This window comes from Plodia interpunctella, chromosome 6 (assembly GCF_027563975.2).
Source record: "Plodia interpunctella isolate USDA-ARS_2022_Savannah chromosome 6, ilPloInte3.2, whole genome shotgun sequence".
Classification (NCBI taxonomy): Eukaryota; Metazoa; Arthropoda; class Insecta; order Lepidoptera; family Pyralidae; genus Plodia; species Plodia interpunctella.
Genome location: NC_071299.1, coordinates 2,407,008 through 2,419,842, shown reverse-complemented (window position 1 = coordinate 2,419,842; position 12,835 = coordinate 2,407,008). Strand labels below are relative to the sequence as shown.

At 34.3% G+C, this 12,835-nt stretch overlaps 2 protein-coding genes across 3 annotated transcripts in view; one reads left to right on the top strand and one right to left on the bottom strand.

Annotated features, from left to right (window-relative positions):
- LOC128670686 (uncharacterized) overlaps positions 1-12,835 on the top strand; it is a 50,412-nt gene that overhangs the window by 32,704 nt on the left and 4,873 nt on the right. For both annotated transcript variants that reach the window (XM_053746550.1, XM_053746549.1), the window contains one exon: positions 6,658-6,727. The gene's annotated coding sequence lies outside the window, so the exon portion shown is untranslated. The remainder of the gene's footprint in view (positions 1-6,657; positions 6,728-12,835) is intronic.
- Positions 668-4,409, bottom strand: LOC128670887 (uncharacterized). The gene is made up of 2 exons (XM_053746903.2): positions 4,149-4,409; positions 668-3,019 (listed from the first exon to the last, which is right to left on the bottom strand). Exon 2 carries the CDS (start codon positions 2,927-2,929, stop codon positions 668-670), a length of 2,262 nt encoding a protein of 753 aa, XP_053602878.2. The 5' UTR covers positions 2,930-3,019; positions 4,149-4,409.

Here is a 12,835-nt window from a genome sequence, read left to right as displayed (position 1 = left end):
TTTTTAACTAGCTTTAGCCCGCGGCTTCGCCCGCGTAAATTTCCCACGGGAAAAGTTGAAAGGTACCCTATGTCCTTCTCTATACTTCAAACTACATGTATACAAAATTTAAAAAAGATTGTTTGTGTAGATAGAGCGTGAGATCTCACAAACAAACTTACTTTTGCATTAATAATATTAGTTAGTATTTTTTTAATAAACCGTACTTGGATCTATGACTTTATTCTTTTTTTGTCGATCTATGTTCATATGTGATGATTTACTGGCGAATTTGCAACAAAATCTGGAAGGTTGATCCACATCAACCTTCAAGACGACAGTGTAGGGTGAATCCACCGGTTTACGATCAGTTAGTCGATGTTTCGATTTTAAAACGTCATAACTTGAAAAAATGATGCATTACAAACTAGATATTGTGTTTTATGCATAAAAAAACTTACAAATTATTTAATAAACCCATCTTCATAAATAATTCTATTTATCTATTATTTTTAAATTTACAAATAATCGAAAAGTGTGTTTTTTTTAGTTCACGATCGCTTTTCGTCAGTTTACGTTCAACAGTTTGCGCCTGTTTACGATCATTAAAAACCACTCAAAAAGGAACTCTAGGGCAATGAAATGAAAGTCGAAATCGTATTGTATTATTTATTGAAAAAAAAAGTTATTAATTTTGACAAAATGAACATTTATAGGTCGTTAGAGCTGCTTCAAAATAAGATTTTTCGCGCATTTCTGTGCATTTTAAGTGGAACCAGCGAATGCATACATCGCAGCCTATATTTTTTTCCAAATCATCTTCAACGTCACTAATTAATTCTTCAGCACATTCACTGCATAACAAAGTATCTTTTTTATTAATATTCTTTTTTGATAAAACCTTCTTTTTCTTCTTCTTCTCCTTTTCATCTGCTTTCTTTTTCTTTTCTTCCTCCTTCAATTGTTGTTTAAGCTTTTTCTGTAATTGAATATTTTCTTTTTCTTCATCTTTTTTTTTGTAGTAGTCTCGCCAGGCTTGTGATGAAATTGCGCTTGGCAACTTAACTTGACGGATTACTGTTTTTGGGGATGCCTTTGGCTCTGGGAAATGTAGGTGGTGCTCAAAGACTTCATCGAAGGATAACAGTTTATCAATTATCGGCATTGGTGTCTCATTGTTATTTTCATTGTTATCATTATGAATATCTGCTGTTACGTTCAATGTATAGTATTGGTTTTCATTTTCAGTTATCAATAATTGTGTGGATTGCGCTTGATGAGATATCTCTATCTCATCAAGAGGGATTACTGATATGTTATTTAATGAAATATATGAACCTGGGTCAGGTAAAGTTATATTTTCATTAGAAGCAAGCAAATTCGAATGGTCGAGATCAGTACTTTTGAAAAGTTGTGAAACACCTTGCTCTTCTTTGGTTTCAGTTTCTTCAAAGCTTAAGTTTTCTGGAGTGATGTCTGTTGTCATATTAGTTGTAAGTTGATTTGGTGCTGCAGCTTGAGGATCTTCATCATCTTTTACCATATTTGTTTCAGGTTCGTCAAACATTGCTAACATCTCAATAGGCAGAATGGATGTACTAAGATCTGAGGCCGCAGAATTTCGAGGCGTCTTTGATTTAGAACGCCTATTTTGGAGATATGTTGCTTTAGAAATTTCTATCTCTTTTAAAACGACTTCTGAATCTATATTACGTTCCGACAGTTCATTTTTAATTATTGATATTACTTTCATTGCTGCATCAAACTCTTTTGCAGTCGCTGTAGTTTTCTTATTCGATCTTGAATTTTTCTCTCTTCTCTCTTTCTCTACTCTTAGTTGTGTATCCTTTACACATTTTGTGTAATCAACATTATCTTCATTTACCGGGTATAGGCCACACTTTCTGAACCCATTTCTGATAGCGTCTTTTAGCTCAGTTTGTGACAGGGTATTATTTAAAATGGAGCAAAAATTGAATTTTGTTACAGCTTGGTCTGATTTTTTAACTATATTTTTCCAATTCTGTTTTAGTGGTCTGAATACACTAACATCAGCCGGTTGGAGCATATGAGTACTATTTGGTGGCAATGCGTATAGAATTATATCATTTGCTTCACAAAATTCACTCAAAGCATAAGTCATGTGCGATTTATGTCCATCAATAAATAAGAGAATGGGCTTCTTAACGTTATTTTTTATCAGCCAATCATTATAATCATTGGTGACGTATTCAAAGAATACATCACTTTTCATCCAGCCACTCTCAGAACGACCAAGAACCCATGACTCGGGCATATTGTTGACCAATGCTTTTGGGGGTCTTACATACGGAAAAATTACTAACGGTGGGCACAATTTTCCACTTGCTGAAAATACCAATAAGACCGTTATATTTTCTTTTTCATTATTTTTTTTAATTATGAATAAGTTTTTGTAACCTTTTGGTCCTAAAACTTTGCCACTTTTTGGGCATAGGGAAAACCCTGTTTCATCACCATTGAAGATTCTATCTGGATCTTCAAATATATCCATCGCATCAATAGACATAATGTAATTTCGCAGATCTTTGAACCAATGTCTGATGCGGTTCTCAGTTATGGCAGCTCTTGCATTATTAATACCTTCGGGTTCACGAATGCTTATTTCTGGATGCCGCTTAAGAAATTTTTGATACCAAGTATCTCCTGGCATTCCATATTTAAATGGAGTCTTGATACCAGTTTTTGCTATAATTTTCGATACACTCTCTAGCAGCCCTTGTTTACTTATAGGAAACCCACATTTTGCCATATCCAGAATCCATTTAGTGAGTTTTGCCTCTCCTTCCACTCCTAAGACAGGATTTGGACCAACTTTTGGTTTTTTGTCGATTGCTACTTTACCGCTAAGACGATCATGCACTGTGGCAAATGGCACGCCATAAAATCGACAGGCTTCTCTATAACCCATTATCTTATTTTTTATAGATTCTATGGCATTTGTAAGATCTTCCTCTCTGTATGAAAAAAGACGCCTGTTTGTTTTTTTCGACACACCCACCTAAAGAATAGAAAATGAATATAAATTAGCATCACTTTTGCCAATATTTTACATATAATTCAGTATATTTTGCTTGTGACAATGATATATTGATGTCTTTAGAGCCCTTATGCTCTTGTAAACGGGATATTAATTTTTATGTAAAGAATGGTATGTTCATAGAATTTTTGAAAATATTGATTTTAATGTAATCATCATACCAATTTTTCTCTCCTTTTCGGCTTCATATTTTTAGATTTCGATTTTGGTTCCATCTGCAATAAGCATAAAAATCATGCAATACACACCAAGCATTAAACCCAAGTTAGTGTTATTTGCTATGCGAGAAAGTCAGGAATTGTACTAAAGTGAGTGGGTGCGAAATTCTTGTAACTTTATACAGAATTTCGCAACGTTCAATACGAATTTCCAATAACCGCCTACAAATTAAACGTAAAATTGTTTTAAAAAATAACGATGATCGCTATTCAGTTGAAATACGATCACAAAAAAGGTTTTTTTTTGTAAGAAACAAATAATAGTCAACAACAGACCATTTTCGGATCACCTTGTTTATGTAAGGATCGCGATCCAGTCTGTTTTTGATCGCATGTGTAGCTAGTACTTGCGAGTGGTCGTAAAGTATTCAATTGTCGATCACTAAAAATAATTCTAAACTAAACAAAAATTGTTTCCAAACGGTAACTGACCAGTATACGATCACTTAAAACTGATATTTTCCTATAGAAAAAATAAAATATCGTGAACAGGCTGTTTCTCGATCACTTGGTTTGTCATTAGTAAAAAGCATATAATTTTATGATTATTTTTCATTTTAAGCCGATCGCCATCTGATCTATAAAGTAAACATGTTACGATGGAACAAAGTAAATGTTAATATTCCCGGCAACACCATGCAAGATACTACAAAAGCTCAATAAAGATAAGACCAAAATCGCCCCCTTACGATCACCTGATCGTAAAATAAAAGAAGCTTAGTTTCTCAATGTCTCATGGCGATCACCTTATATTATAGTAAATTATTCACTTTTTTTGTTAAATTTCTACATAAGAAGGAAATATGACTATATTTCAACACCACAAACATAACAGCAAAGCTTAAACTGTATTAAAAACATGTTTTACTCACGATTCAATGTTCACGTCCCACTATTTTTTTCTTAAGATTTGGCGGTAACAACCACGCAAGCGCACTGGATCAATTTCGTCAGCTCACTGATCGAAAAATAACGTATTTGGCTATAGAGACAACAGATACAAATGAAAAGGATAGATGTATCATCCCTTTATATGCAAAATTAACACTTCACGCGCGGTAATACGGTTATTTTAGAGGTTTTTTGTAAAAGTGATCGAGAGCGGGTGGTGATCGGTGAACCGGTCGATTCACCCTACAGCCAATGTCATCATTGGCTGTACACTGTCGTTGGTCACACGACCGTCATCATCATAGTGTTATCTGATCAGTTTTTATAATAATTCATAATCATTGGGCTTAATGGAGCAGTTTCAAGGCCAAGCTGTTAATTGCTACTGCTGCCAAGCTGTTAGGTAGGTGCTTATTTGTTGTGGTGAAATAAAAAATCCACGTGGGCTTGCGTGAGAAAAAAACAATTTTAATTGTTTAATATTTTATTCTACGGGACACATGTCTTACCAGTTTATAGGTAACAATAGCATCCCCAAAGAGGGTTGACGTCAGGCAGGTAGGCGATTGTACAAAAGCTTAGCCACATCTTCAAAAATTATTGGTTGATTGTTTCATTCCTGGCTGATCAAATTATAAAACCTCTACTTCTTTTTATTCTGTGAGTTTTATTATATTTAGTTTGTCTTTAGTTCAACGATTTACCTATTATTTACACTTTAACACACTACTTAGTTCTAATGTTAGTCATCTGAGTGAAAGAAGGCATTATTGTCAATTACTTTACCTATACGATCACAAAGATTTTCTACCACGACATGACCACAGAACTAAAAGTTCATTGACAGCATCACGTCCCATAAAAAATATAACTATGTACCCATTTTGAACTGTGACATAGTCCCAAACGTAGCCATTGTCCCAAGCCCAAGATCACACGTCTCGACGGAACCTTGTCTGTTTGCGCAAGCGCAGCGCTTAAGTAATGCGTTGTTATCCAACCAACCCGTGGGAATCAGCTTGTCATAATGGTGTAATGAAAAGTTCGGTTTCGTTTTCGTTCAAAAACTTAAGTGTAATTAAAATGTTAATTATATCTAACACTATTGGCGAACGGTTCGCCAAATGTGGCGGTTTTGACGTACATATCTGTTTTTTTCCTCGCGGTATAAAATGCTCACTCATACAAACCACGCAATGTCCATTCATTCGCGTCGGCGCGGCGGTTGTCTGAGATCGCGGATACTGTTGAGCCGGCATAAGTATTATACATAGCCCGCTGGTCAGATGACAATATTAGAGTCACGGGAAAGCGAGGGATGAGCCTGGCACAGGACCGTAAGAAGTGTCACGAAAAATGGGGAGCCTAATACCCAGCTGTGGGTTGATGTAGGCTGAACATGATGATGATGACTTGAGTATTTATTTATAGAAACGTCATAAAATGGAGTACGTGCGATTGGTCTGGCAATGAATGTGTTCCGACGGTCTATGGCTGACAAACATACATGGATTACAGTTATAATATGAAACTATTTTGCTTACAAAAGATTTCATTTTATTGATGTATAAGTTAAGACTAATCTTGGCCTATATCAGTTGAAGGTAATGTCATGTATTTATTTAATTACTTCTATATTTATACAACATCTAATAATCTTAATTAACACTTCACTATTTTTATCTACAAACCTAATAAAACTGTAAGTAGGCTATGACCGTATATTCATTTATTATTTTTATTAAAGAAAATTAATTATAAAATAAAAAATTAAATGTTTTAATAAAATAATAAAACATTTTATTTTAAATTTTGTGTCTATCTGTGTGCTTCTTCGCGCATCACGTAAAAACTCCTGGTTGGAATAAAATGCGATTTTCACGGTTATATAGCGGACGGTCTTAAAATACTGTATAAGTTTTATTTCTTCCACTAAATATATAATTCAAAGTTATTACAAACTGTAGCAAGATTCTACATGGTTTCCGAGATTGCACTGCCTTCACGGACAAACTGACAGACGCTGCGGGGAATCCAATTTATCCGCTTTAAACCTTGTTACTTGAAAACCGTTTTCAGATATTTTCGAAGGAACGATGCATTTATTGGTACAGTATTGGCAAGAAACGTAATCGAAATTTCGAAAAAATATGTTAGAGTATTTCTTGCTTAATTTTTATTTATTTTCAAAAGTGGGGTTTCCGCCCTAGAATATTTCGTATCCTTTCGCGGACGACCGACGGCGGCGAGTAAGTGATATAAAAAGGTCGAAACTGGTTTCTGACATTTTTTTTTTCACTTTTAACTAGTTATGAACCAGCAGTTAAGAAGCAGCATCAGCAACCCATAGGAGGGTTGACGTCAGGCGGGTCGTAAAATCGCAGCCGAATCTAAAATGTGTCAAGGTTTATTTTTACGCGTACCGCGACGAGAGAGAGAGAGAGCAATATTTTAAACTAAGTATTGTAACCATATTTTTTCCTGTTTCAGGTCTAAGTCCAAGGCTTTGGACTGCTCGGCGCAGTCCATGAGGCAGTGCATTAGGCGCCTTTTTACATAGGTGTGTATATTTGTATGTATTTACTTTAGTCGATTATGGCATTGGTTACAAATTTATCAACTACAACAACAGTTAAACATTTTAAAGGTGTTTGATGTTTATTTTATCTTACCACCACCATTTCTGTTCAAAGCAACGTCTGTAGGCTTACGGCTATGTACAGGTTAATTATTTTAAAGTCAGATAGTAAAACTAATTCTTGTCTTTGTTAAACTTTTAAAAATTGTAATGACAGCGCGACCGAATACAACAGAAACGCTCTGAGAATCAACTCGTGTAGTTTTGCCAAAGCCCAACTTGTGCAGTTTTTTTTCCAGCAAAGGCGGTCCTGCTTATGCGGTCTGTCTACTTTTTATTCTTATTTTGAATATTTCTTTTTTAAATCTTGAGAAGTGTCTACAATACAATGTACGGAAGTCACAGTAAGACCCCGTTTAGATGAGCCAAGTAGGGCGACGTTCGTTGCATAAACAGTTTTAAAACTAAAGAATAATGTTAAAATGTTGTCATTTTGAATTCTGTTATTATATATTGACCTTGCAAATATTCTAAAGATATACTAATGAGGGAGCCAAAATGAGTTATTTTAAAATAAATACATGTATGTTTACTCATTGATGTTCTTGAAGCCTAAAAAGAAAGAAGAAAGAAAGAAAAAATGTTTATTTGCCATATTACAATTTGGCACACGGGTAGAATATAACCTGAAATAACACATTTTATCCCGAAATTCCCACGGAAGCCCGGAAGCCCGTGGTACATCTAAGTACCTAGTCGATATTTCTGAATCATCTTGGCCATCGAGTCTCTTAATCATTGGCTCTGTCTACCCCGTAGTACCCTGTATGGTTTGTTATGTATTATTATTATATTTGTTTTCATCATTCATGCGAACGACAATGACCATGATACAAAGTCAAATGTATCATTTAAATGAATTAAATGAAACGTGTAGTCATTTAACATTAGGTACAACGTGATCAAGCTCTCATACTACATATATATAGACAGGACAAGGTCCGCAAAACAAGCTTATTTGTAGATACATACATATTCTAACCTTTAACTGTTGGTAGTAATGCCAGTTATGATTGGGAAATTGAGTAAGATTATTACGGATACAATTATTGTGGATTTTGATACTCTTTCGTGAAACACTAATGGACGGCTTTCAATCAAAACACAAGGATATAATAAAATGTGTATATGATATCATGTAGGGTATTATTTATCATATTCTTCAGGAAATTCTTTCAACACTTTTCTTACTTACTTCCTTTAATTCAAAGACATCGTAGCGCTATACATATACACGTTAATATATAGCGCTACTGTCTCATCTCCATGTGCTGCCGGTTGCATTTGTAGCTTTAACGCCCCAAAGCCCACGGTTAACGTAAAAAAATCGCCATTAAATTTGGAAGATTTGGCTATGATTTTACAATCGGCGGCCCGCCTGACCTCAACAAACTCTTTCGGAATGCTATTGTTGCCCATTAGCTGTTAAGGCTTTGTGTCCCTTAGTCGCCTCGTACGACATCCACGGGAGGATGTGGAGTGGTCCTATTGTACGGCGGAACTACACGCCTAAGTAGGTACCTGTATACCTGGCGCTGACTAAGTACTAGGATATAACTAATTCATAAAAAAACGGTTAAAGAACACTTTAATCGAAAGTTTGTTTTGTCGTCATCCCACTTTACAAAATTAGGGGTTGACAGAAAAGAAACAAAACATACTTTAGCTCGCTTTATCTTTTTTATAAATAACAGGAAAGTATATAACAACTTAGCAAGCAACAAAAGATGTTTGTATATACCTACTTATATTCGTTGCTAAATTACATTGCGGTGGATATAAAAATGCAATCACGCAATATCCTGCAGTTGATCACAATAGCAGAAGGCGTAGTGACAACGATCACTTTCATCTGTGAATTCAATTCACAAAGCTATTTGCAATTCTAATTACTCTATTCATTTTTGGCTTTGGCCAAGTTACTACTATTTTAATGCAAGTTTTACTAACTTAGGTTATAAATAATGGATAAAACTCGTGCTGTGTGAATTGATATATGATGACGACCTCGGTGGCGCAGTGGTAAGATACTTGCCACTGAACCGAGAGGTCCCGGGTTCGATCCCCGGTCGGGTCATGATGGAATATGATCTTTTTCTGATTGGCCCGGGTCTTGGATGTTTATCTATATATGTATTTATTATAAAATATAGTATCGTTGAGTTAGTATCCCATAACACAAGTCTCGAACTTACTTTGGGGCTAGCTCAATCTGTGTGATTTGTCCTAATATATTTATTATTATTTTAATTTATTATTTATATAAGTAGGTACGGAACGTATATTTTAGTAGAGATTTTTAGCCCGAAAAATTTACCGGAACTATGCCTAGGTATAGCTGATTTTAATACATACTTATATATACATACTCTTCAATCATAACTTCCACATTATAATCTTAATCTATTTTTCAAAAGCGAGAGGAATTGCCCAAAACGTAAACAATAAATTACATTGTGTCCACGTAGGAAACTCGTATTTTCCATGACGATATCAAGTATAAATTGTATTCGATCGTGCCTTCGCGGTTATCTCCGAGGCTGATCGCGGTCTATTAAATAATTTTAATAATACGTGGACAGAGTGAAGTGTTAAAATGTTTGAAAACAAAAGTTGCCTACTACTGGTGCGCTGTGGTAATTAGGGCGCGACGCGATGTGACGTACAAAATAACTAAAACACAAAAGCACCAGGCGTAATATACTTATTCATATTCATTTTATACCATTGTAGTTTGCACTTTTTAAAATCAAGGATCTTCAAAGCCATCAACAAGTTATTCTATACAGGCATTGGGATTAACTATTCATTATTAATTTCCAATTTTAAAAATTGATCGTTAAAACTAATCGAGAAAAAATATCTTCTACACCATGCTATAATTACGCATATGTTAATATATTCTTTAAAAAAATTTTGCCAAATTTTTTGCCCAAGGATTTGCCATAGTTAGTCGTGTCACAGGTGTTGTAGCTTACAAGAAAAATCCTATAAGGTTCCATAAAAATAATACCGGTAATCTGGTTTGCGAAGGGTTTGCTTAAGTTCTAGAAAGTGGCCATGTCTCCTAATACATATCAAAATATTTTGGAAATCAAGAGTAACAATTTGTTAAAGACTATTTATAATCCACTCATGCTATCCGTCCTTCTGGTATCTTTTATAATAATTTTATTTTACGACAGCGCTCTTGTGGTCTAATTTGCGCGATAAATAACTGTCAGACAGTCATCGCGGGAGTAGCTCATCAGTTTGTGTCTAACCACAGAGTGTAATAATGATAACACTCCATAACAAATGCACTATATAAATTATACGTATGTTAGGTGTCATATTTCTTCATCGTACAACGTCAGGGCATATTAGACAAGCAAATAAAGTAGTTTACGTAAATTGAAAATTCTAATCAAAGTCATACAATCAGTTGGATAGGTACCTTTTGTTTTGGTTAATGAGACATAGAATACCTATGTAATTTGAGGTGAAAATTTGCTTAAGATGGTCTAATCTCTCTCTCTAAATGATTTATTCAGAAATTAGGCCTTCATAGGCACTTTTTCACGTCATATTCTAAATTATGATATTTACCATTTAATTAATATAGCAATTAATATAGCATTTCAAAACGACCACTGCTGAGAAGAAATGCCGAAAGAAACTCATTCAAACAGTATTTATGTTCATTCATTCAGCAATGATCACAATCATAATGTTTCAGTATACCTTTTGACCTAATTGTGTACGTTCAATATATATATATATTAAATTGGTATATATAATATATATAAGTTTTTTTGTTTATAATAAATAAACTTTGATTTGCATGATGACTAGAAGTAACATAACTTTATTCAATAATTTTATTTATTACAATACAACAATTGCATTATCGAAAATTGGAAAATTGCGTTAAGTTTTCCCTACAAATAGGTAATATTTAGATCAGTTCTTTTAACACAACAGCACAACAGTATTAAACAGAGTGTGTCTGTGACAACAACTATGACTATTGTGTCTAAAATAACACTTGGACAAACACAATGTTCGCCCAACTGCTTGTAACAATGATAATGTAAAAACCACAAGGTCGGGTATAACCATTTATGCACAATATTGCAATCAATTTCTTTATTTTTTTATTATTATCAAACTAGCGGCCCATTCCGGCTTCGCCCGGGTAAAACATAATAAATTTTATACCTAAACCATCTTCAGGAATCATATTGAAAAAAATCTATTGAAAAATAAAGCCTTTTCGTAGTTTTAAAGATAAGTTTAAATAGGGCACAGCGGGAAGCAACTTTATTTTATACTATATTAGTGATTTATAATATATTCCTTCCTTTTAGAAGCGCTCTATCTTTTCTGAATACGCCGAAAGTATTTTTGGTATAATGTTCTTTTTCATCTTAGTGTTTTCCCGGTTTCTTTCGCCATTGACCGTCGGAGCCCAGAGTCCGCTTACGTTTCTATAGTCTTCTTCTTGTCGAATAAAAATGGCTATCAATTAAGCTAACAATTCCCAAGCGGCCCGATCTGACGCGATTCTATTGTGGCTTAATTGTTTTTATTATCTCCAGTATCGAAGGGCTCAAATGGTTTCCGACCCCTTAGTAGCTACTCTTATGCCCATTATATAACGTACCTAATCCGACAATATTTAGTTGGCATAAAAGGAACACAAAAAAAACAAACAATTTTTCCCAATTAGAGCCTATCACTAATGAATATTCGCTTAACTTGCAAAATGGTTGGCTTACGAGGTTACAAACTTTGCGTCAATAAAGCCCAATCTGTATACCATCTGTGCTAGCAATTCGTAATAAAACGAAGCAATTAAACGGTTTAATTAATCCGAATCGGTCTCTTTCAATGAATCCACTTTTACATCTACTGGCCTACATACCGACTGGGCCTACATAATAGTAACGATCACAATGCGGTTTGATGGTATTGATTTGTGAAGCGCTTTTCTTCATTTTTATTGACGTTGTAAATTGTATTTTTGTTATTAATGAAAGATTGTGTGTGTTATGATGTGCGATTTGGGTCGATATCGTAATATTTATTCGTTGTTTTCAAAAAGACAGAACGATGATCTTAGATTATCATGTATCTATTGTGTAAGGAAAAAACAATAAGGACATGCTATGAACAAAAACCTTGCAATAGAGCAATGGAGACTATAGTATGACAAAAAAAACCTTTAAAAACTATAAGGTTAGAGAGAGAGAGTAGCTTATTGCCCCTTGAAATGAAATCCACAGTTAAAAAGTGATTTTATCACACTTTATTCTCGTTAAGTCTTGTTAAATGATGGCAAGATAAAAGTTCAGTAGGAAGATAAGTATTGTCTGTAACATATTAATGCAGCATTTGGACACTAAACCAATTTCATTAATTTTCTTTTTGGATATACAAAGAAAACTTATTTATTTGTTTAGTGGAAGCGCCACCAAGCCATCAATTAAGAAAACATATTTAATAGCTATCATTAACAGCCAGCCTGAAATAACATAGATAATATAGCTAAACACACGGAAGTGTGTCGACTGCTGGCTGATTGTCAAATGTGACCGTGTTTGTTTAGGATGTCTGAGCAAACAAACAAACAGAGAACATGTTCCGACATGTGCCATGCTCGTCAACATAGAGGTGCAATGTAAACATAAATTGAGTCGACCCACAGGCAAGATATTTGATGGGTTGTCAGGTTATACCGTTGTAATTGAATTACTGTCTCAATAAACACGAGAAAGTTGGTAGAAATACACATACTAATAATGATGTAAATTATAATTCATACATAGGTATGAATTATCTGAACTAAGATTCTTAATTCAGATTAAAAAAAAAATTTCCACCCCTATCATGTTTATATGAACCAGATTGTTATAGTCACGTAACTCTCAACTCAAAACCGGAGCAATCAATCCAATTTCACAGTTCTCAGTGAAGACCTCTAATTCTTTATTTTAAAATTAGAAACGGCTTAAAAAATAAACAGTCATTGCCTTATGCCACTTTCTT